Source organism: Myzus persicae, unplaced genomic scaffold, assembly GCF_001856785.1.
Source record: "Myzus persicae strain clone G006 unplaced genomic scaffold, MPER_G0061.0, whole genome shotgun sequence".
Classification (NCBI taxonomy): Eukaryota; Metazoa; Arthropoda; class Insecta; order Hemiptera; family Aphididae; genus Myzus; species Myzus persicae.
Genome location: NW_019100925.1, coordinates 288,009 through 312,894, shown reverse-complemented (window position 1 = coordinate 312,894; position 24,886 = coordinate 288,009). Strand labels below are relative to the sequence as shown.

At 29.1% G+C, this 24,886-nt stretch overlaps 4 protein-coding genes across 7 annotated transcripts; 2 read left to right on the top strand and 2 right to left on the bottom strand.

Annotated features, from left to right (window-relative positions):
• Window positions 1-29: 29 nt before the first annotated feature.
• On the bottom strand, window positions 30-8,551 carry LOC111026841 (importin-7). 3 transcript variants are annotated; one of them, XM_022304989.1, is made up of 21 exons: window positions 8,179-8,262; window positions 7,092-7,173; window positions 6,687-6,831; window positions 6,311-6,623; window positions 6,044-6,228; window positions 5,806-5,979; window positions 5,594-5,739; window positions 5,362-5,525; window positions 5,174-5,293; window positions 4,917-5,105; window positions 4,705-4,842; window positions 4,171-4,363; window positions 4,019-4,110; window positions 3,721-3,852; window positions 3,559-3,651; window positions 3,266-3,489; window positions 3,052-3,197; window positions 1,442-1,501; window positions 1,301-1,380; window positions 931-1,234; window positions 30-278 (listed from the first exon to the last, which is right to left on the bottom strand). In XM_022304989.1, exons 1-21 carry the CDS (start codon window positions 8,260-8,262, stop codon window positions 193-195), a joined length of 3,150 nt encoding a protein of 1,049 aa, XP_022160681.1. In that variant the 3' UTR covers window positions 30-192. The 3 variants fall into 3 exon arrangements, with proteins under 3 accessions (XP_022160681.1, XP_022160682.1, XP_022160680.1); XM_022304990.1 differs by having other exon boundaries at window positions 70-278; window positions 1,298-1,380; window positions 4,177-4,363; window positions 8,179-8,551; XM_022304988.1 differs by having other exon boundaries at window positions 70-278; window positions 1,298-1,380; window positions 8,179-8,550.
• Window positions 8,552-8,713: 162 nt separating this feature from the next.
• Window positions 8,714-11,066, top strand: LOC111026845 (protein stunted). 2 transcript variants are annotated; one of them, XM_022304994.1, is made up of 4 exons: window positions 8,714-8,921; window positions 9,886-10,016; window positions 10,575-10,631; window positions 10,923-11,066. In XM_022304994.1, exons 1-3 carry the CDS (start codon window positions 8,893-8,895, stop codon window positions 10,586-10,588), a joined length of 174 nt encoding a protein of 57 aa, XP_022160686.1. In that variant the 5' UTR covers window positions 8,714-8,892; the 3' UTR covers window positions 10,589-10,631; window positions 10,923-11,066. The 2 variants fall into 2 exon arrangements, with proteins under 2 accessions (XP_022160686.1, XP_022160685.1); XM_022304993.1 differs by lacking the exon at window positions 10,575-10,631 and having other exon boundaries at window positions 8,715-8,921.
• Window positions 11,067-13,139: 2,073 nt separating this feature from the next.
• On the bottom strand, window positions 13,140-18,085 carry LOC111026849 (diphosphomevalonate decarboxylase-like). Its single transcript, XM_022304999.1, has 10 exons — window positions 17,620-18,085; window positions 17,475-17,545; window positions 16,444-16,511; window positions 15,171-15,220; window positions 14,659-14,790; window positions 14,387-14,589; window positions 13,940-14,062; window positions 13,710-13,880; window positions 13,477-13,629; window positions 13,140-13,397 (listed from the first exon to the last, which is right to left on the bottom strand). Exons 1-10 carry the CDS (start codon window positions 17,672-17,674, stop codon window positions 13,263-13,265), a joined length of 1,161 nt encoding a protein of 386 aa, XP_022160691.1. The 5' UTR covers window positions 17,675-18,085; the 3' UTR covers window positions 13,140-13,262.
• Window positions 18,086-18,376: 291 nt separating this feature from the next.
• Window positions 18,377-24,775, top strand: LOC111026848 (RING finger and SPRY domain-containing protein 1-like). The gene is made up of 11 exons (XM_022304998.1): window positions 18,377-19,160; window positions 22,131-22,296; window positions 22,399-22,578; window positions 22,652-22,718; window positions 22,782-22,922; window positions 22,990-23,105; window positions 23,170-23,313; window positions 23,386-23,609; window positions 23,673-23,828; window positions 23,881-23,994; window positions 24,411-24,775. The coding sequence occupies exons 1-11, from the start codon at window positions 18,973-18,975 to the stop codon at window positions 24,529-24,531; spliced, it is 1,617 nt and encodes a 538-aa protein (XP_022160690.1). The 5' UTR covers window positions 18,377-18,972; the 3' UTR covers window positions 24,532-24,775.
• Window positions 24,776-24,886: the final 111 nt, after the last annotated feature.

Genomic DNA, 24,886 nt, shown 5'->3' with positions numbered 1-24,886 from the left:
CACTAATATAAGTAAAAATACTGTTTAGGTATAAGTTGATAATAATATATTAATTTCAACACAAAGATATTTAAAATTATGATAACAACTTGTTGTTTAATTGGTTTAGATGATTTTGTATATAGTTTGAACATACAATAATAATAATGAATAGTAAAAGCAAATATTATTCGTCCAAATATAATAATCCAGTTACCGGCCGAAAGCAAAAGGTGAATTATTGCTGTTACTAAAACTAAACGAGGCTGGAACTGCAGTAGCTTGGTCAAATTTGAAACCTGAAACAAAATAAAATTTGAATTAATCCGTGTACACTTCAAATCAACAAAACCTATAACACATTCTGCTTCATTATTTACCATTATGAAATTATACTCAAAAAATTATTAGACGGTTGAGTATGAAAATAGCATACAATTACTATCAAAGATCTTTGTAAGCTAAATATTTAACTTTTAGTAACAAAATTATAAATGACTATTCTTTGGTTGTAATCACAAATAAAAGTGGAATATATACATGATTTATAATACAATTTCAAAATTGAAATGGGTAGTAAATTTTTTTTTTTAATTCAGTAAAATATCTTAAATCATATAAGGTAAAAAAAATTATTAATTTATGATTACAAAACACTTAATTATATCAGTATATTACTTTAATTTTAAACATTTAATAATGAAGCAGTATGTTGCAAACCAATCTTAGCATTCTTAGATATAAAAATTATTTAGTTTAGAGTACAATTTTTTAGAACATATTCACCGGTGAACTTAGGTATACTAGGTGTTTTGAATACTATGTTACTATAACAAACTCAGTTTTCTTGCATTACTTCTGAGATGCATAATATATTAACAATTTCTAATAGTAAAATGATAAAAACAGCTTACTGATAACATTGGATTTAAGATAAATTAACAACAATACCTGCTAGTTTTTCTTTCTTTTTATTTTCAACTTCAGCCCGACGCTGTTCCGCAACGACCATTAATTCATTTATAGATTTCTGTTGATCACTATTTAAATGGTTAGTGAGCGCTAGGTACCAGGCAGGGTCATTTTGTTGTATGCTTAACAAAACAGTTTTAAATAAGATGTATACATCAATTGTTTCATCAGAGTTATTGTGGTCAGAATCCAGCGGTGTTGTATAAACTTCAAGTACCGTCTCTTCAGGTGGTTCATATTCATCATCATCACTATCACTGTCGTCATCAGCATTTTCAGAATTCTACAAATATAAAAATAAAAAAACCACATAAAAATAATTTTTGACAGGTTAAATTTAACATACAACCGTCATAAAAAGAGATTTTCTCTTGTCAGATGCACTATAGCTTAGAGTTTCATCGATTTCGTCTTCATCAGTAGCTAGTTCTAAGATACAAAATTAATTAATATTAATTTCAACAGAAATCAAAAAAAGTTGTAGACTTACCATTTTCAGTATCTATATCTTCTTCATCACTAGTTTCATCCTCGTGCTGATTGTCTCTATCTAAATTAAATATTATAAAGAGTTTTTAATGTATAAATTATGACATTTTTAAAGAATCTGAAGCACGTAACCTTAAATAATTAGTTAAATGTTTAATTGTAATGTAAGAATTACACCGAATAAAAGTCTATACAGCAAATATAGCTTTTTAAGGATTCTTACTCAATAAAGTGGCATATAAATAAAACTGGTACAAATTATGGCTTTCTTAAAATATGATGTTTAACATCTAGATTTCAATTAAAAAATAAATATTCCTGGTAATTATTCAGCATTGAATTATTGCCACATTTTTTTTACACCTCTTCACAATAGGTAACAATGTTATCAAAAAAAAATTATAAGAGGTAGTAGTTTCATATAAAGACAAAAATAACAGTATGAAATAAAACGTGAAAGTAAACAATTAAATTTTAATTTTTATGGCGTTTACAATCGATAAATAAAGTTCAACCACAAGAATTCCTACAGTCCTTGATGACAGTAAGTGTTACATCAAATTAGTGCATACAAAAATGATGCGACACATCAATTCCATACCAACTGCAAGGAAAATGTATGTTTCAACTCAAGTTGTTACAATGTTATAATAAGTACAATCAAATTTGGTTAATTCAAACTTTACAGATTGATCCATTAACTCCGAATTAACCAAGTTTGACTATAAACAAAAACAAATTTATTAAAAATAGAAACATACTCTTTAGGAAACTTAACAAAGTATATTTAAGCGGATATTATACCCACATGTGTTGTCTCCGTCTTACTAGAGCGTAACATCAAATTGTACGTTCTGCAGATCACGGTTAGCTCTGTTAGTTTCAAAATTAGAGTGAATTGACTGCTTTTTTAAACTAAATGAAAGATTATGGAGGGCACCTCATGGGCTTTTTAATATATTTTAACGAGATATGAGTATTTTAAAATTGTAAATTGTTTGCACATCTTAAAATACTCATAATTCGTTATAAAATTAAAATATAATAAAAAGCTAACGAGATGCTCTCCATATTAATCTTACATTTAGTTTTAATAAGAGGTTAATTAACTCTTAATATTTAAACTGACAGAGCTAACCATGATTTTTTATAGCTAACACATGGGTATAACGTCCTCTGAACATAAATCTGAATGATGTCATCACCCGTATGAAAGCAAATTTAGTTTGTATGTAAAGTATGAATAGATCGCACATTATATTTAAAAGTAAATATTTATATAAAGTACATGTGATTCTAATATTTTAAGTGTCTTTAATTTTTTTGTTACTCTTGTCAATATTATCATTGTAATGTAAGTGAAATCAATATCAAAATTAATTTTGAAGTCCTAACCATAATTTTTTTTATGTCAAGCAGCATTTTTTTATATGTATCAATAACTAAAATCAAAATTTTTTTTCTTTTTTGAAGGATTTTTAGGTTATGATGAGAGAAATATTTTGGGTGTATTCTTGCCATTTCACTCATAACATTTTTTTTTCATGTTCATCAATATGAAACTTATTCTCCTTTACTACAAAATAAAATAGATTTAAGTCTTAAACTTACTAGTATATGCACGATTAAGACCATCAAACAGCATGAGCATTGAAGGTACAATTTGATTGGCGTGTTCATTTACAGCAATAGGCCGATTTGGAGATAATGCCATTAATGTAAGCAAACCCATAACACATAGCTTACGATCATGAATTCTATACATACAAAAAAAATAATATTATAGTATTTACTTGAACTGTAAATATTTAAGTATGAAACTAACCCGAAAAAGCAATCAGTATCCTGTAACCATTGTCTGATAAAATGTACAGAGATAGATTCATTCGTTGACATAGACATTTGCAATTTATCAAGTGTTTCAAATAATAAATGTGGGTTGTAATAGATAGCAGCTACTATCACTTGAAGACACATAGCTCGTAATTCAGATGATTTAATTTCTCTAACTAGTCTCTGCAAAACTACCTCAACAATAGATGGTATACACTAAAAGATAAACAAATATATTTAATGCTCGTCTATTTAAATAAATATTAAAATAAAACTTTCAATTACTTGATCGATTCGGCCTTTACATTGCAAAATTATAACCTCTAGTAATTTTCCGGCATGACATTCAGCCTCTTCACCAGACTCCGAAGATAAAACCTAAAATTAAATTGTACATTACAATTTTGATTTTATATTTTTAAAAAATGTATGATATACTATACTTACTGTTTTGCACATGTTAAATATAATTAACATGAAATTTTGATTTGCAATTAAAGTCTCCATTCCAATGGTAACATAATTGTGAAGGCAAGGCATCATATCAACAAAATAATCGATTCCGTCATTTTGGAAAACCTGTACAATTAATACATAGTTAAGTTATGTAAGAATTAAACAAATCTACATTATTTTAAAATGTATTTAATATTGATTTAAGCTAAAATTTTAAGTAATAAGTCTTTAATTCCAAAATGTTGTATGAACACTTGTTATACACTTAAAAATATTAAAAAAAACTTACTGAATAAATTATTTCCAAAATTTTCCACATGTTCTCTGACACTTCAAGGTTGGTCAAGTCGCATACTAAGTTTAAGGCTTCTTCGTAGTATTCTACAACAAAATCAATTTGCTTAAAAAATGATATTTTATATTTGTCATTTATTTATTTACCAATACCAGATTCAGGTGTACTAAAAATATGTACTATGACTTCCAAAACAACTGGTTCAAGGGCTGCTAAGGTTTGCGGTTGCTCATCATTCACACTCAATATAGTTTCAATACAACTTAAAATACTCATACCAGTAATTTCTTTCTTATCATTCATATCATCTGACTGAAGGACTTGAAGGAAGGTTTTTGCCTAAATTAAAAAAAAAAAATAACATAACATTTAAGCAAGATAAAACTGAAGTTACCTATTTATCATTACTAGTTATATAGTATTTATAGTGATTCATTGTCGAAAATAAAAAAATTTTCTATGAAGTATTATTAAAACATAAGTATGTGTATTTAACATTTTATAAACTTACAAACATTAATTTGCTAATCTATTTCTTATCTACTTTAGAGAGTTGATAAACAGATTTAAGTTAATGAATAATGAGTTATTTATAACTAAGAGAGATCAACTTGGTATTTTATTTAAATTAATGTGGTAACTGCTAATACTAAAATATTAATAATGATTAAAATACAAACCAAATTCTGGCAGATATCATACATAATTGGTGCAAGTTTATCAAAATAAGTTGCAATAACTTTTTGCACAACACTAGTAATATCATCATTCTCTGTTTGTTGAAGTACTTTTAAAAGTTCGAGTGTAATTTCTTTAATCTGTGGAGAGAACAGCCACATTAAATAGCTACTTAATATTCAAATATATTTTTTCAAATTTACTATGTACATACTCTAGGCTCTAGAAGTTGTTCGACCTTGTTTTCAGCAATTAATAATGCTTGGATTGCAAGTCCAGCTTGAACCTTAACAGGAAGTTCTTTATCAGTTAATAAAGCATTAGAACATAGTGTTGCTAAATCCTTCCAAACATTATCATTACTAATTTTTATATCGCAGATGTGTTGTATAAACCAAGAAGCCTAAACAATAAGAAAATCACAAAAAATTACTTAACATGTATATAAAGCTTAAAAATAAAAATACATACTCTAGCTCTTAAGTGGCCGTGTGGACTTTGGAAAACCGGAAACACATGTTGATAAAGCATACTACCTACTTGATCCTTGTACATATCTTTTTTAAATATAACATCAGCTAACGCCCCAAGCTATGAAATAACCACAATTAATACAAAATGTTTAACTAATCTTCAACTGCAAAAAAAAAAAAAATTACCATATGAAGAGCTCCATCTTTTTGAGATGGAGTAGCATCATTTGAAGTAATAACACCAACAATGAATTGAACGGCTTTGGGTAAAATGTCTTTACGTTTTTTACATGCTGAATGCAATACTGTTTGACCAGCCATAACAGGAGATATTAAATCCTCAAAAATGTCTATTATAAAATTATATAGTTATTATTGTTAGTTAAAATAAATACATTTTAATTAACTAAAATGGTACCAAATTTCTGAGAAATATATTCCTGTGGATCAGATTCCCACAACTCTTGATCACATTCTGAATGACACATGAGAGGAAATATTACATCTTGGATAATTGCAGCAATATGTGGTTTAATCATTTTCCAGGTATGTCCAATACTAACACTGAAGTAAAAAAGTAAAATAATGATAAATATATTTTTTATGATATATTATTATACAAGTACTTACCATTGATTCAAATAGTGCATACACATTTGCATGACTCTAGGAGGGATATAAACTTTGTTTCGGTATTGATCTAATATTCTTAAAATTATTTCTATAACTCCAGAAGAAAAAGTCTTAACATAAAATATGGCAAATTGCTGATATTCTTGGGCAACGCTGCCAGGACTTCCATACCTTAAGTTTATAAAATAAGTATTAGACAAATATAATAATTAGTGTAATGATATTTTATATTTACCTCTCAAAAATTCTATACATAGTATGTAATGCCCATTTTTTAATCTTCCACCAAGGTAACTGGTCTATCTCACTGTGTTCACAACGACTCACTTCTTCTGGTACTGGATTGCATGCAATTATGCTTAACAATTCCATCCATTTGGTAAAGGTATTTCTTTCCATTAGATCGGGACTTATTGTGAACTGTAAAGTAATTAAGTCACATATTCAACATAGTGAAAAAAAAAATTCTATTTGATCAGGTAATTACTGAGCTTATTCTTACTTGTATAAGTTTGAAATAACTTTTTATTACAGTTTTCTGCAATGCAACAGATTCAGCAGTAGAATTACTAACTATAAGAACCATGACATTATATATGCCCGGTAGCAATACTTTGACTGCAGCGTGTATAGGCGATTTATCTGCCTTATGATATTCAAAGGCTTTTATTAAAGCTGAAAAACCAATTATACCAGCCATCCAATAAGATGAATTATCGCTTTTTAGATATACATCAATTTTTTCAACAACATTAGTCCAACGTCCAGGAAAATCATGCTTCATCATTGTTACCAAACATACAGTTAGCTGTGCTCTAAAATTGATACATTTTTTTAAGACATGTAAATTTAAATAGAATAGGAAGGGTCATTGTTACCTTAACAACTCTGGTACTTGAACTATAACATCTAAAATGGTATCTCTTATTATTATTCGATCTTGTTCATGAACTGTAAATTTATTTGGTTCATCTTCACGAGTTGCCCAACTCTGGTACATTAAATTTTTCAGATAAATAGCACCTTAAATTATGTTCACAAATAAATAAAACAATTTTTTGTACATTAGGGTTAAAAGTTTTTCATTATACTGCATAATACCAAAATATTCGAGTACTGTAAAAGTACTGAAGTATATTAAAAAAATCTGGTTTTTTTGGTTTAGATAATATAATAAATAGACGAAACATTAAAAGAGAAAAATTAGGATTTTCACCTAATATTGTGAGTTAGAATCTTTACGAGCATTGAAGTTACATATTTACATATTTCAGATTTCTTACTTGCTTGTCTAGTAGACATTTCAATATCAGAAGAAACAACAATTTGCAGTAGAGCTGGACCAAATCCAGCAATTTTGTGTATCTATAAATAAATAAAATGTAGTTAGGCAGGTTTATAAAGTTTACGTCTAAAATATGTTTTGTTCAAAATTTAGTTTTAAAATTATAGAAGCTACATTAGACAGTTTCAGTGTGATAAATAAAGTCAAAAGTTAAAGAACTGAAAATAGTATTCTACAAAATTATTGTTTACATTAATTGATATAAATTTGGTATCAACAGGTAGATTCTAGGGCAGAATAGAAAATGTATTTACAATACATTTTTATACTTTAAGTCAGTTATGGGATTAAAGTTAATCGAAGCAACAATAAATAAATGATAGGATCTTAAATTATCTCTTTAACTATTTATTTTTAAACATATCAAATATTTTGATTACAGTATCTATTTAAAATGAATCATTTAGTGTAATGCAAGGTATGCAATCGGTCATCCAGAGTCCACAGTATATAAAATGTCGGGTAGTTTTCAATTACAGTTAATATACACTATGTTGACTGAAGAGACATATGAAATATATTTGATTATGGTTTTATTTTTTTCCCCGTTTGCCGTCAATTGATCCAATCTACCGCCTAGCAAATTGCTCGTCATAATTAAACGCCTGTGACAATATTAACAATGATGTAATTGCACATGGTGTCAAAAACTTATTATAATGAACGATTGGCATCGTTGCACTTTGAGAAGACTACGACGAAACAACTGAGAGGGGCTCATGCCAAAGGCACAACGCACGAATGCGAAAAACGTGGCTGTCGGTGGGGTAGGGACGGGACCATGATCCCGGTTTTCCGTTTTGGCGGGTGGTTTCACCGGCCGAAAACGATTTTGATTCAGACGTATACATCGGAAAAACGAAAAAAAAAAATGTAAATGGCAAAAAAAATTCGCCACCGAACCGAACTCATAATAATTAGTGCGATAAAACACATAACCTTCAACCGAGTGCATGACGCATGTGGGTATACTATTATTATTATTATGGGTGCACGGGCCGGGTGCTGCCAAAAAGCATGCTTACACGCTGAAGCTGTTCCTCTGCCTCGCTCCTATGCGGCTGGTAGAGCGTGGCATTTAGCAGACTGGTGAGTTTTTCGAGGTCCATTGCGGCAGTGTCGATGGTGCTGCAGCTTTGAGCAACGGCGGCGGAGTCGTTTCCGAGTTCCGACTGACCGGGAACGTTGTTACGACGCGCACACGTAGCAAACTAAATTGGTATTCGGTATCGGTAAGGTATGCGCGCGCGGTGCGTGTGTGCGTACGTCTACGGTAGCGATGAGACTCGAGAGTTGAGTTGAGGGCCGAGGCGGCGACGGCTCAGTTGAGTCAGTTTGAACAAATCACGTGATGACAAAAATCGCATTCCATTATCCTGATCAACCCGACAACCGCCATAATGGAAATCGTTTTTGTTTAGTTTTTTATCAACAGTGCTTCCCAAAAATGAAAGAAAACAGAGATAGAATGGATCTCCGTGGCGGCCAAGGGGTCTTACGTGTGTCCTTATGTGGCCACACTGGACGAAGGTGATCTCGGCCAGTTATCACCTTGTGCCTTGTACATATGTTTTATCTTTTAACCAGGTACGTCCTATATAATGTCATAATATCATATTGGGCAAGAAATTAAATTTCTATAGGCGCATCCGTAATTCATATAATTTTTCCGGACATTCTTTCATTTTGCCGGTCACTCGACAGTCCACAGTCGACATTCACCGCGGACAGCCATCATCATGAGTTACTGGAGGGCCGCTGGATTGAAGTAATGATATATTTTACTTGTTTAAAGCCGTGTTAATAACCCATGCGCTGTGGTGTACTTTCTATATAGGTGTCGGAATGTAAGCTCCGCGACTTTTCGGTTCGAGTTTTCTAGGCCTTTCCATGTTAATAGCAAAATCGATTGTTTCTTGTTATGATTGTATTCTGTAGCTTCATCATTTCTAATTTTGACCCGCCTATATTTAGAATGTTTTTGTTTGCCCATGCACAGTTCTGCTGTATTCATATCAATTTCAATCTATGTATATGCTCAACATATTATAATATTTCTAGAATTATCAATCATGTGAACCACCAGACACGAGATATGTTTAATATTTGTGTGATTAATATCCAAACTGCTGTCGCGTTGCTGTATTCATTTAAAAGAATATTTTCGATATGAAAAAAATGCAAAATACAATATACAAGAACTATAGCGACCCATCTGCGGCATTTTCAACCACCACATTGGGGCTCAAACCACTCTCACACCTTGTCTGATTGATGAAGGGCGACTTGAACTTTTTGAGTCTTTGAAGCAAATTGTACATTTTTAATATTTTTACCACCAACCATGTACTTTATTACATCTAAAACTATGTTGAAGCTATGAAGCAATTTCTTCAAATAGTATTATATCCCGCCGCCACTGCTTGGTGGCGTAGGCCAATTATAGATGTCTTCATGAAACACCTACCAATAGTATTGTAATTTTTCTCACTTTTATCGAAGCTGTACATTAACAGACACAATAAATTTTTTTGTTTGATCATCATTGTGCCTCATGAGAACTTGCTCTGGAATTACCTTATGATAAATTATTGAATAATTACGGTTTAAATTATTTGCTTCTAGTTTTTTTTTTTTTTTATTGGCCTTTAGATATATATATTCAACTCTCAACACCGTGCGAAAGTCCACTCTTAACTTGTCTGTTAAATTAACTCCCCTTGTGATTTTAGCTATGTTAATTATTCCAACATCGCTGCAAAAGTTGTTAGGAGGGTGTTGAAACCAGAACTCCAAGCCAATGCAGCCAAACGCGATGAAACACATGTAAAATTCACTCCATGGGTCAAGGGAAAGCCATCCAGTAAGTATCTAATTAAATAACCTACATTTATTAATTAATTTTCAATATGTGATCTGAGAAGAACAAATCTAGTTGGTGACATCTCAAAATGTACCTAATTTTTCACTCTTGTATTTTAGTGTATTATATTTACTTATTTTAAATTACTTAAAGCATAAACATATACCTACTTTAAAATTAATGGTCAACAATTATTACTATCAATTATTTCAAAATCTAGTTAGTCTGATCCAAAAATCCAATCAAAATATTATAATGTTTAAACTGCTTCCACATAGATTTGAAATACATGTAAATATGTGATTGTTTACTGACATTAACTTTTGAACCAAAAAGAATGCAGAGATTTTGCAGATTTTCAATCGATCTATAAAAAAAAATTCCATTTCTTGTACCAGACTATTTTTTTAAATATTGTTTTGAACTAAGAATCAATAAGTAAATTTAAAAATACCTAGTATTTGAAGAAATATCTCATTTTATTAGATTTAATTATAAAATAGTAATTTCTTAATTTTATAAACTATATGTCTATACATAAAAATTCCAATATTTCAGATGAAAAAGCTTGAACTTATATAAATTAAACAATTGAAAAATTGTTATACATTTTTAGTAAGTTATAGTGTGTTTTCAATTTAGCAAGTATCAATTTTTGCATGATTGATTGTTTCAAAATATACTAAAAAAAAATTGATTTGTGTGCATTAATTATAATTTATACTATAGTTTGTTGTTTGTTTTGTTTATAATAGTCATGAAAAACAGTTAAATTTTTATTTGTTTAGTGTAAAATGTTTTAATTCAAATTTGAAGTTGAATGATTTTTAATAAATAGATTACAAATAACAAATATAATACTATGTATATTTGTAAATTTATTTATTTTTTATTCATTCTTTTTAGAGCCGGGCCAATAGTCGATTTAACAACAAAGACACATTCAAAGTTCCAAGTAAAATTCAATGCAATATGTTTTTTAGTTAAACTGAATGTGATTTATTTAATAAATAAACATACATATTATTTATGTCAGTTATGAATTTATAATTATGTATTATTCATTACAAATAGGTGTTTTTTTTTCCTATGTAGTAGAGCTGAAAAAAACTTTTTTAATAAAAATGTAAGATTATAAAATATTAAAATTGCGTTATGTCTATTTATTTATAATTATAATCATACTCATTTTTTCCATTAAATTGTATAGTTACCTTTTAAACAAAATTATTGTTCTGATCAATGTAGTGATTTTTATTTTGTTTTGTAGTAATATTTAACTGTGTTTCTTGGCATAATAATATTATGTTTATGATCTATTTTCAATGAAATTATTTAGAAATTTAATACATTTTGCTACTTAAGTAATGGAACCTAAGTTACATGATTAAAAGTAGGAAAAGTTTCAGGGACCCACAGCTATATTTTTATTTATTTTAATATCCAAAAACATTACTGGGCCTCACTGAGTTTAGAACTCATGTACATTTATATAATATATTTATTAACATATACATTTTAAGAAACAAATAAAATTTGTTAGGGACTGCAGACAATTATGATTTTTGAATCCAATCATTTATCATTTAATAATTTATACCAGGTACTGTAAATTATTTAAATACTTATTTAAAAAAATGTACATCTGGAATGTTAGCCAAATTACTATTATATATTTAAATTGAAAATGCACTCATAAAGAATTTGTTTTTTGTGACCTTTGTGGTTAATAACTGCTAAACAAATATATATAAATATATTTAATAAACCTTCCAATTCTTTATTTTCTTCTAAGATTATATGGTCATAGGTACAAATAGACCTCTAGAATGTGTGGGGCTATTATTGTAAATGCCTCACAATGCCATGAGGGGTTTTGCCTTCCACTCCCTGCTACTATTATTACATTGTCTCATAAGTTACAAGCCTACAATAATTGATATACTTGAAAACTTTTTAAAAACATTTTAAGACATTTTTACACTTCAATAATATATATACCTATAATACTCTTTTTATAAATAACTTTAAGATTTGAACAAAGAACATTATAAATATAAAATATATGAGGTTTTACCAGTAAAAAGTATTACACAGTCTACAGCGGAATAAACATATATATAGTGTTTTTTGATGTGGTCCATAATGGACCAGAAATTTGAGTGTGAGCAATCCACTTCTCTATAATGTGCATCGTCTTACAATTATAGAATTATTTAATTATTTAAAGCAAATTTAAGAGAACATCTCAAGTCTCACAACACACTCGTCCCACCCATCAGTTTTAAAATCAGCTATAACTAGTATTTTTTGTAAACATTTTACCTCGCAATTTGGGAATTTGCTTATATAATTAAGAGTTGACTGTATATTATTATAAGAAGCCTACACAAAAAGAACATATTTTATGTTTTTAAGTGATATAGCTGCAGCGTGTTAATTTATCTTTTTTAATTTGATATAAAATTTGACCAGGTATGTTGTAATAAGTTATGCAAAATTTGTAATTCGTTTTATTAATTCAACATGTTTGCAAATATCAATATGTGTGCATATTTTAAGTTGCAAGGTAGCTGCAGCATCAGTAGAAAAGCTCATATTGCAATATAGGCGCCATACACGTAGTATCCCAATACATGCCTATGTCAATTAGTATTTTAATATTAGTAAGGTAGTAACATATTAATGAACTGGAAGAACACAATAACACTCAGTGGCGTGTATCATAAAAAAAATAGGAGTTGCTCTAATTGTTGGTGACCTACCTCTCATTATACTGTTATACCGACCTATAAAATGCCCTATTTTTTTTTTATCAATACCCCACCCGGCACCCACCTATATTTAAGGTGTTGCCTCAGCAACACTTAGACCCTATGTTACACGCCACTGAATTAACACTTGAACAACTTAAAAGTTTGTTATCAATCATAAACTCTTTTTGCACAAATTTATACTTTCAGGTATACCTGTATCGAAAGAATATAAATATAACCTCAGAGCAAAATGTTATTTCTGTAAAAAATATAATCCTTGATGAATGCATATTAAATAAACAATATTATACTTTATTTTCTTTCTTTTTGGGCTCCTGCCCATTAAATATTCAATTCCAATAATAAACCGATAAATTATAAATATAAATAATAAAAACTATAGTAACAAATTTTTTTAAACAAATAAATATTTCATTAAGCAGGCATATAACAATAAATTAACTAAAAAATGCCTTGATAAATTACAGATTCAATTGTTTAATTTCAGAGTACCATCATCGTTCAATAAATGGTCATTAACACATCTTGGACCACTACCTAATTTAGTGATCATGATATACTTCAAAAGATCCTTATCTTTGGGTTTAAATCCATATGGTTTTACCTAAAACAAATAACAAAATCACAATAACAAAATTGATACATATCAAAATATGATCATTTTATTTCATTGAATTACAAACTTTATAAGGTAGTGTTGATTCGATTCCTCGTAAATATGAAGAATTAGGTTGATCAGATGGAAAAACATTAACCAATTCTGACATAAACAAACCCAAATCATTTTGTTGAATAAATAAAAAAGCATTTGGACCAGCATCAAATGTATAAGATACCTAAGATGGTAAAAAAAAACACTATAGTACACTTAAAATAACTTAATATGGGATAAATGAGGTTAAAAAAAGGCATGTACTTTAATTTTACCAACAGCTTCGTTATAATCATGAATAAAAGATATTATTTCATGTGATACTTGATTTAGATAAACACAAGGAGGATATGTATCCAAACAAACTGCATGAAATTGGTTACTGTCTCGCATTGTAATTTCAGCAAATTTTTCAAAGTTTTTATCAGTTATGGCCTGAACAAAAAATATAACATTTATACATTTATAATAAAGTGTATCAGAAATAATTTTACTTGAATGATTTCTTTTGTTCTTTCAGGTACACACTTTTGAATTCTGTATTTAAGTAATTCACTAGTTTTTACTGATTGTCTCATTCCCGAAGTACTACTTGTTTTTTTTTGAGAATCATTTACCTATCCAAAATAATTAGAAATATGAATTATAATTGTTGAAAAGAGTTTAAATACTAGTTGTTTGTGCTACACTAATGTTGAAACAATAATACACCACTGAATTCAAAAACTATTCTATGTAAAGTTCAAACTGTGTTTACCTTAGCACTAGGTTTGATTTTATAACTACTGACAGAACAATTTTAAATTTATTATAATTTTAACATAGTTAAAATAATTATAATACTTTTAAAATTTTACATTGATTTTTTATTACAACTCAAATATTTAAGAAAAATAATTTAAAAACATTGTTAAATTAATATGCATAAAAATCTATTTTACCACTAGTATGATAATTCTCATTTCTGGCCAGTGTGTATCAGCAGCAATTTGAACTGCAGTTGAATCTGAACCTAGGTCATCAATACCAGCTTTCCAATGAACAAATCCTCCATAAATACTTCTACATGCACTTCCACTACCTTGTCTTGCTATAGATGGTAAATCTTCATCAACCAATCCAAAAGCATTAGCTAATGTATATACTGTTGAAAATAATCAATACAATTAGAAATATTTTAAAGTGCAGTTATGATTTTTGAAAATGTACAAACCAAGACAAGCATAACCAGCTGCTGATGACGCTAGTCCTGCTGCAGTAGGAAAATTATTTTCCGAACAGACCCTTATATTCCATTTTGCTTCTTGATTATTAACACCTTTACGTAATTTGATTAAATTTCTTACTGAAAAAAAAAAAACCATTAACTTTGCATCTTATTTTTCGTAAATGCCTAGAAAGAAAACTATTAACCATGTTAGTATTTACAAATAATATTTATATATTACTATTTGTTAAAAATACTGAAGGCTACTTTTCAAAAATATAATACTTCTATTATGGTAGGTAATATTATATAATATTTTGATTAAAAAAAATAAATTTTAGTCTTACAAGCAAACAATACAAAATATTATATTAATGGATAAATCAAATTTAAAAGATTATAAAAATACCAGGGTATTGACACAATTAGACTAATAAATAAAAAAAATAATTTAAAAGATAGCCTAAAAATTAAATTTCAATTATGTTTTAATTAATGTAAATGAAATAGAGTCTTACTTAGATCAAAGCACTTTTTCAAACGTTCGTTTGTTTCGATGGACATAATCCTGTAATTATATCATAATTTGGTTAAGGATGAAACATTCAAATAATATTTTAATACATTGTACATAATAATTTATGCTATAAAAATAAATATGGTACCTAGTTAGAAGTATTTAAAATTCATATCCTGTTTTGATAAATTATTACTATTATGATTTACTTATATTTTTACAACAACTTTAATGCTATACACTTAATTACTATAATTACACAAATAAAAAATATGAACAATTGACATTTATACATAAATAATTATTGAATATTAGTTACTAGTGTCATATTTTTTCAAATTCAATAGAGTAATTAATAAAAAAATAAAAAATGTATTGAAAGTTTCTCATAGTTAACTAAATATATATATGACTAATGATCAAATGACAACTATTAATTATAAGATTAAGCAATTTTGTAGTTACTTTTTAATAGAAGAAAATATAATAACTCATAACTCATAAATTACATCTATTAAATGTTTTATTAGCTTCACATATTTATATTTATTTAGATATAAACACATAAGTACAATGTTCAAAATATATATTATATAATTTATTTAATATTTATTATTGAATAACTGCATATCATGAATCAGGTACATGTAGATTAATGCAAATATTTGAATAAAATATATTTTAAATTATATAAGGTAGATACAATTGTACATAATAATCAATCACATAATTCAATATTACTTAATCTGAATACAATTATTAATGGAGTTAATTAATGTTAATATTATGGGAAATATAAGTAAATATTGTTTCATCTAAAATATTTTACAATATTGTATAATAAAAATATATATTTGATTGGTAGTTAAAAATATAATTGCGTTCAGATTTGAAAAATAAATCTAGTTTATGGATTGGAAATATTTATTATGCTACAGTTCAGGTAAGTTAATATTTTAGTAGCAGGAAATATAGTGATCCAACAAATGAAAATATAGGTAATGGAATAAAAATAAAAATACCTGTATAAAAGCAAAATAATATTCTATTGTTATGATAATCATACTTTATATTATAATATTATCACACATTATATTTTAAGTCAAAGGGTATCTATCAATAGAAGAAGTATATCTTATAAGTGAATCTAGAGTCAGACCAGTAGCGGATCAATGTAATTTTAAGGATCTATTGTTATTAAATATGACGAGTTAAACACGTCACAGGCCTTAATTTAGAAATTAGTACACACATAAAAAAATCAAGTCACTTACTGCCCATTTAGCCAAACACTGTCTTCATCGATCATCGGTCCTGCGAGAACAGATGTCTTGGCGTGCATCTATAAAAAAAAGTTACTGTGTTATAGCTTATTCTACTTGAAATAAAGTATAACAATGTTGAGAGAATGGCCCACATTTTCTTCCTTGATGCAGTGGCGGCTCATGAAGTTTAGATAAGGTGGATTACAAAAAATGTATAAGATATATATATTATTCTGTTTTTATATTAAAATGTCAGTATAGTAATTATTAGTTGACTTGAGAGCACACTGGCAGCAATTGATGGCCAATGTACTCTGGTATGCTACCATTTGATGACTGATGCAGCATCGCAGCACAATAAAAATAGGTCTTGTACACACATTAAATGTGATCCAAACAACCATTTATTTCTAAACGAAGTGTGCATGTGTGTAGCTAATATTTAAACGGCTGCCCAGAACACAACAAATGTATGCTTCGCAAATTATTTTATTGTAAATAGATACTTCTCAACACAAAATGCTTCAAAAACTTTTTTTTACTAATATTTTTTGTCCGTTACAACTAACTATAATTTACTAAAGGAATCTAATAACTTTTTTAATAATTTCTTGGGTAGTCTCAGTGCCCCTGCGTACCATAAAACTAGCCAAGACTACTCTGATATATATTTAAGTATTTCAAAACAAAACTATTTTTATGAATTATAAACAATATTTTAATATATCTGTCTTATGATAGAATTATTGCTTAAAGGTATTTTCTAGCAATAGATAAATAATTATTTCTCAATACATATCTTTTCAGTATTGTATAATATTTTAGTCCTTGGTCAAATATTCAAATGGAGAGCAGAAACAATTATTTGCTATAAAAATTTAATGTACTAAATAATTTTGTCCATAGATAAAGGTTTGTATGATAATTCGAAACATTTCTTTTCAGTAAATTTGGAAAAAGAAAGGTATTATTGTTTCATTATGTGATCGCAAATACTAATCCAACTGTTCTATATACACGGATACAAGTGTTAAACTCACTTGGTCACAGTCCAATGTCAGACTGACCGAATCGTTTAGAGGCAATATCAAATGTTCGTCTCTCTTGCCCCCTGAAAACAGAAAAATTAAGAATATAATATTTTGGATTGAAGGCGGGAAACTGCGGAAAAGCGCGGGAACTCACAGTATTTAATAGTGGCTATGTTGACGGGTGCCACGCACGTCACGACCTTATCCATATTAATTCGAACGGAATGAAAACCGACGACGATGAATCTCTGTGGAGCGTTCGGCGAAGTCAAGAAGACGTTTTGAAAATTGGTGAGCCACGTAGCTGTTCGTCTGAAAAGTCGACGTAGTATTGGACAGCCGTGCGGCAACTAACGGTCGAGCACGTCGGTCCGGTCGTACTTATACTACGAACTACGTGTACGGTGACCGGCAGACGATGGTGAGGTGTGCAGGTGTTGGGTGATAATAAGTAGTAACTAGTAAAGTAGTAACCAATATATGGCAATAACCATGTAAACCGTGAAGTGAGGTGGCGAGCGGCAAGCGCCGTAGTCCTCATTCCACAGTCCACACTCGTCGCGCGTTAGCGCTATCGGCAGCCCGCCGCCCGTCCATTCCGGCGTTCACGCTTCCCTGGTACGGTCGCCGGTCGGCAAGCAGTTCGCTTGCAGAGAATACGGCGGTCTGCGGACCAATGGTCGAAGGCAGGCCGGTCTCAGAGATTGACCTTGGACGGGTCGCGCAGAGGCGCACACATGGTGTGGGCCCACAATTTATTATCACAGAGTAAATACTCTTTGTTTACGTCACCTTCGCACCGTGTGCGCCGCCCGGATGGCTGATGATAAATTGATAACATCAGCTCCAGCTGAAACTCTAAAAGTATTTTTTACTAGGAAGTTTTTTTTTCTACTATTATTATTTTTTTAACGATGAATCACTAAACGTATTTGTTTGTTTGTTATATGATATACTTGTCTATGACAGTATTTAACGATTGTAACGCACAAAACATTAAACAATTATCTCGATACATGGTGCGTAATGTTGTACTATATGCACACACACACGAACATCCAATATTTCTCGTAAACCAGATATACACATTACACACGCACACGCGCGCGCGATTAATCGTTTTCCGCATTTAATAATATGTATTTTTATTGTTGTTGACGTAAATAATATTGAACACGCACACACGAGCGGGCGGTCGGTACTCTGCAGCGTTAATGGCGCACTCGACTCGAGTCGGTTCCGACGGCGTCAATAATGTTTTTTGACTTGAACTGCGGCGATCGCTGCTCATTGCAAAAGAATCGATTTCAATAATATTTTTTAATCATTGACAACCGTCGCAGACACGCAGTGTGCCGTGCACCGGAGTTCGGAGATCGTCCGCACGACTGTACCTGAACAATAATAATTCCGACGGTTTAGCTACAATAACAAAAGTGACGATTTTTTGGATTTTATTTTACGTATCCCTCCTCCCACCGTTGTTGTAATTATCATCGCCGTTTTCATGGGTGCCTTCCACTGCAAATCGTGTCAGAACGGCGAGAATGTGACGAACATATTCGGTCAGGATAGCGGTGAACGAAGACGGTTTATATTTGGCAGGCGTCGTAGCCGCAGCGGTTCGGTCAGACAGACCGATTCGCTTGTACTTCAGACATTGAGCATCATCAAGAACTTGGGACTTATTGAAAAGTAAGGAATTCTGACAAAAGCTAGGTTTGTGTTGAGCAATTTATTACACTATATTATCCATTTCATCACTAAATACTGTTTTTTCTATTTTCGCATAATAGACTATTATATATTATAGTATACTACCTTATTATATTATACATATAAATCTATATAAATTATTAAAGGTTCTTTAAAACATGAATTTATTGAAAAATCCTGAAAACCTATTAATTAATTTTAATAATTAAGTAGGTACCTACTTCATATTATATATCTGTTTTTTTTTCAGTGTCTATCTACCATGTATTTATTGTGTTACTGTGTAACAATTTGACAATTTTTATAATTTTAACAACAATAAAACTAAAATAGGTACTTAACTAAGTAATAAATTATGAGATGTACCCCTAAGTACTTACAGATGTATAATTTAACTGCACAAATTCTATTCCAGATTAAATGGAAGCCATGATAATCACAGTATTACAGCCCTTATAAATTGTATTCATACCAGATTTCCTAGGTATACAATAATTTTTAATTACCTACTGTACAGCAAGGGTAATTTATGTTATATTATTACATTTTAATTTTGTTACATCAATAGAATGTTATATAGACACCTCAATAGATAATTATTATTTATTACAAATCTATTGTTAATCCATTGTTACTCAACAAAATAGGAGAATATAAAAACTAATTATACAGACTGATTTTTATAAATATGTATATCAAAAAAAAATTTAATTATCCACAAAATCCAGAGACTTCAACTATACCTAAATAAAAAAAACACTAAAAAACATTGTCATGTATCTGGTCTGCCATGTCCCAGCTGTATTTTAAAATAATCCAGTAGGTATCTGCCTAATTTTTTAAAAAAAATTTACTAAAAAATGATTTTAAATTTATATCAACTACAAATAATAAATTGTACACATTTTTCATTTGAAATGTTATTAAACCTATACGATACTAAAAAAAAATCACTTATCAATATTAATTATTATATGTATAAAATGCCCTGTGATAACCACAAGTTTTTTTGTAGGTTTTATTAAAAAATAATTAATGTTTCTCCATTTTTTTTTATAAGTAACCTTCTTAACCTAACCTTTATTGAATTAATTTTTTTCTTGCAATAATATTCTCAATGAATACCGTATTTTATTCCATTAGCTTGCTATTCATTCTGTAATTATTAAAGTTACAGTATATATTTTAATCGTATTTAATACCCATGATATTTCCAAACAAACAAAAAAATATATATTTGTCCATCAAAATAATTATACTTTGATATCAATTTAAGTAGTGTCTTAATTCTCATTTTATTCACCAAGGCTTTGTGGAATTGGTTGTACTGTTTTATAATTATTCTAAGTAATAATTTTATTACAAATATGAAATTTTAGGTAGGTACCTAAATTGATAAATAATTATCACCTTTTTACTTATCTAATTTATTTCTATTATTACATGTTTTAATTGTTTAAAGTAAATTTATGATAAATATGTTAGCAGACCTAAATATTCATTCGATCAAAGACATACTGAGTACATTAATTGAGATTTTATTTTGAGTTATGATCAACATTTTTCCGTAGGAATGTAGGATATTAGTTTCTTTACTAGCTACAAAACAATTACCTAACTTGTTTTTTTAAATCACACTTCATGGAATTTAATGAGATTAAAAATCTGTTTCTAAATGTATACAATATAATTTGTACATTTAAATTATTATTTTATAATATTTTATTTTAGATTGTCCTCTTAACATAACAAATATGGTGTGCTTTATTTTGTTTCATGAATAAGTGTTTTTCATAAAGTTCAAACATTAATTATACCTATTATCTAAAATGTATTTTTAATTTCTGTTAATAGGTAATGTCTTGATAAATGTATAATTTGAATACTTTGAAGAAATTAAAAAGTATACTTATGTTAAAAAAATGTTGATTAGTTACTTCAATTAGTTAAAACAAAACCTATTTCTATCAAATAATCGAAAAATATTGTCATTAATATGTTCTGATTTCCGTTATAAAATGGTTCTCAACATTTTTAAAATGCTTAACTATTTACCCCAGAGCACAGCAATCAACCGATATACCAAACGCCTTTCTTCTTTCATGAATTATTCAATATCATTAATTAACTCCAACTAGATCTGCCACCTGTCCAGGCTTAACCCGGATACTCTGCTTTTACATATAAAACTACTAGATACAGATACATAAACTATTTCACTATCCACCTTTTTACCTCATTAACTCATGAGTATAGGTGTATTAGCAGTGTGGAGTAGATTAGTATGGAGTAGTAGTGTTCAAACAGATCCTCCTCTGCTGTCGGTTTAAACGGAAAAAAAAAGATGTATTAGCGTGTTTTGATGATGATTTTTTAAAATTTATTGGGCCTGCCTCCGAGTCTGCCATCTTTGAAAGGTGGCAGCCATTACCCCAATCCATGTTTTCGCTAATCTGTTACTATCTTTGAAAAACTTGGTTTGAAATAATCAGATATCCTAGCAGCAAATTGGCATCATTAAACATAACCAAATCAAAATACGTTGTAGTCCAAGTAAAAGTGTTTACTTTGAAAATTCAAAAGCTAAATTGTTAAAACCGCCTTTACCTAATCTTTGCTTTTGACCATTCAAATAGGTGACCAAGCGCAACTTGTATAAATAATAAATATCTTCATATTTAAAAACAACAACCTGGGGCTATTTAGGGGACTCTGTAAAGGTATTTTTCTATTTTAATTTATTAATCAAATCTACCTAATTATTTCCCTTATTTTAAATATATGAAAAAAAAAAATTTGTTGTTTTTATAATTATATATAATAGAAAAATATAACGGTTTAAGCTTGAGTAAATTCAATAAGTTCTCATTTTTGCATAAAATTAATCTAAAACTTGATGAAAATTTTTATCATATACATAGAATAATTTAACCAAAATTTTATTTTCAGTGGTACTGAAGCTCCAGAAGCATTGCGAAAATTACATTGGGTTGCAGATGATGGTGATGGTTGGATTCAAGTAGTATTGTCTATGATTCATGTCATTCCCCTTGATGATCCACTAAGTCCAGCTCTTATAACTGTTATTCTTGACGATTGCCCTCTACCCGACAAAGTAAATATAATTATTGCATTTTTTAAATTCCATTTATAATTATGTTAATTTTGTTTGAGATAATGTTATAATCAATGTTATTTTTAAACAATTTTATTTTAGGACACTGTAATGAAATTATCACAAATGTTAGATTTGTCAAATAAAACTCCTAAACGTAAAACAGTTGACCAACATCGTAACATTTGTGTAATATTAGGTATACTTGCTGACAAGTTACCTGGACCTTTAAGTATTGCTTTATTAACTAAAGATACATTGACTTATTTATTTAATAACATGGTGAGTCATGAGTAGTACACTCACATCTTTATTTGCACGTAGAAAGAATTTTGAAATATCTAATATTTTTCAGGATTTGCAAGTACATCCATCAATTATATTATTTTCATTAATTGCACTTGAAAAATTCGCACAAATAAGTAAGTGTTTCTGCTTTAATTTACTGTTACTTTAATTTATAAATGTTACGTTTGCATTTTTAGGAGAGAACAGATTTACAATTGAAACTTTTATGAAGACTGGACCTTTAGCAATGTTGTCAATATTTGAAAGGTTGACAGGTTCTGATCAACCATTTTATGCTCAAGTTGGGTTTTGTGCTGAATGGCTACTAGATAACATATGTAATACACTGTTTTAATGTTTATATTAATTTTAGTGAAATAATATCTTATAATGATTTTTAATTAGTTGTGGATGATCAAAGAACATCATCATATTTAAATATTTCAATGGAAGGTGTGAATGCCATATTAAACCAAGAAGATGCTAGCGAGTATTTAAAACTGGGTCCTTCTGGTTTAGAAGTATAAACAACACTCTAAATAACCATATATAACCTACACAACCTCATACATTTTTTTTAACTAGGCTAGATGTGATGCTTGTAGTTTTGAAAGTGTTCGTTGTACATTCCAAATTGACAAAGGCACTTGGTACTATGAAGTTACAATATTAACATCAGGTGTCATGCAAATTGGATGGTCGACTAGAAATTCAAAATTTGTTAATCATGTAAATATTTACATTTTCGTTAATATTTTTTATCACATGTTTCATTGAATTTACATAAACAAATCATTTTAGGAAGGATATGGCATAGGTGATGATGAATATTCAGTAGCCTACGATGGCTGCAGACAACTAGTGTGGCATGGTGCCCGTTGCACCAGTTGTGTGTCTGGAAGGCCATGGCGAGAAGGAGACACAGTTGGTTGCTTATTACAAGTGGAAAAACCATCTCCAACTGCAACGTTTTACCTAAATGGTCAAATTGTTGCGTTTAATGACAAAATATTTCAATATGCTAAGTATGAAAAAAACTCTTCTCTATATTAATTGCATTTAAAAATGTTTGAAATCTACAAATATAGGACAGAGTTTTTTGCTGCTGCAAGTTTTATGACATTCCAACAAAGTCGTTTTAACTTTGGTAGCAAACCATTCAAATATCCACCGAAAGGTGTAAAGTTCAGTATCATGAATGACCATGGGATATTGGATGAAAAAGAAAAAACAATCTTACCAAAGTAAATATTTAAATCAGAAAAAAAGTATGAAATTAATGATTTTTCTTTTCAGACAAATGAGACTGGGGTTATTAGGTTTGTTGGGCAAGCAGACAGCTGATGAAGATTCGTGTACAATTTGTTTTGATCATAAAGCTGATGTTATGTTATACCCCTGTAAACATGAGTAAGTAAATTACAATTCAAAATTTTGATACTCTCCACACATTTCTTGTTCAATTCATCTTAAAATAATGCTTACTAAAAAATTAACTATTAGTTCAATGTTTATTATATATACTAGGCTTGCAAGCTCTGAATTTAAAATGTTCATAACTCATTATTAAGTCGGAATATAAAAACAAAACACTATAAAACAATATCAACATCCCTGTTGCAGCCTTTATTTTTCTTAATATTTGGGCAAGATTTCAAACTAAATACAATTTACAATGAAGCCAAATGCTTTTATTAAAGATTTCACAACCACCTAAATTCTCAATTCATACTATTACCCTAATCTAAAAGCTTGGCATCTAATACAAATAGCAATAATTCATTAATTTTTACAAGTTGTATGTATTTTTCTATTCTTTGTTTCAGAGGTTATTGTGAAAACTGTGCTCAGCAGCTAACACTTTGTCCAGTTTGTCGACAATTAATCGACAGGTTTCAGGTAAGCATTCCTACAACAACAGCTACAGCAATAGTCCTAGTCAGTTAGTCATGATGTGATCTCTTCCATTTTTTTTACAAATTATTATATACGGTTATGTACATTTATATAAGGTGGCACAACGCTTGTTTTCCTGTTTTCACTTAATTTACAGTGACATGGGAAAACAGTGGGTTACCCTGTATACATATACATAAAATATTCTTTTATATTGTAAGTCTTTATAAACTTTGTGTATATTAAACAGATAAAACGATGTCTTAAAAATTAAATCCTTTCAATTGAATCAATATATATTTCTCTATTCAATAATTCCCAATTTTTAGCTTAGTTGTTGACTGTATGGCTTATCATTTGGGAGACCATAACTTAGTAAAAGGAAAAAACCATTCAAAAGGCACAT

What these genes read in the sequence shown, in the direction of transcription:
- LOC111026841 (XM_022304988.1), bottom strand. Translation starts at nt 8,262, where the DNA reads ATGGACCTCGAAAAACTCACCAGTCTGCTAAATGCCACGCTCTACCAG. An exon ending in GTTATTTCAAACTTATACAA is followed by an intron (nt 6,229 to 6,310) that starts GTAAGAATAAGC and finishes ATTACTTTACAG; the next exon opens with TTCACAATAAGTCCCGATCT. An exon ending in AATCTCTTTTTATGACGGTT is followed by an intron (nt 1,235 to 1,297) that starts GTATGTTAAATT and finishes TTATATTTGTAG; the next exon opens with AATTCTGAAAATGCTGATGA.
- LOC111026845 (XM_022304994.1), top strand. Translation starts at nt 8,893, where the DNA reads ATGAGTTACTGGAGGGCCGCTGGATTGAA. An exon ending in TGGAGGGCCGCTGGATTGAA is followed by an intron (nt 8,922 to 9,885) that starts GTAATGATATAT and finishes TTGTGATTTTAG; the next exon opens with CTATGTTAATTATTCCAACA.
- LOC111026849 (XM_022304999.1), bottom strand. Translation starts at nt 17,674, where the DNA reads ATGGATAAGGTCGTGACGTGCGTGGCACCCGTCAACATAGCCACTATT. An exon ending in TGAGAATTATCATACTAGTG is followed by an intron (nt 14,063 to 14,386) that starts GTAAAATAGATT and finishes TATTTTGGATAG; the next exon opens with GTAAATGATTCTCAAAAAAA. An exon ending in AAGCTGTTGGTAAAATTAAA is followed by an intron (nt 13,630 to 13,709) that starts GTACATGCCTTT and finishes TTACCATCTTAG; the next exon opens with GTATCTTATACATTTGATGC.
- LOC111026848 (XM_022304998.1), top strand. Translation starts at nt 18,973, where the DNA reads ATGGGTGCCTTCCACTGCAAATCGTGTCAGAACGGCGAGAATGTGACG. An exon ending in TGGGTCCTTCTGGTTTAGAA is followed by an intron (nt 23,106 to 23,169) that starts GTATAAACAACA and finishes TTTTTTAACTAG; the next exon opens with GCTAGATGTGATGCTTGTAG. An exon ending in AAAATATTTCAATATGCTAA is followed by an intron (nt 23,610 to 23,672) that starts GTATGAAAAAAA and finishes CTACAAATATAG; the next exon opens with GACAGAGTTTTTTGCTGCTG.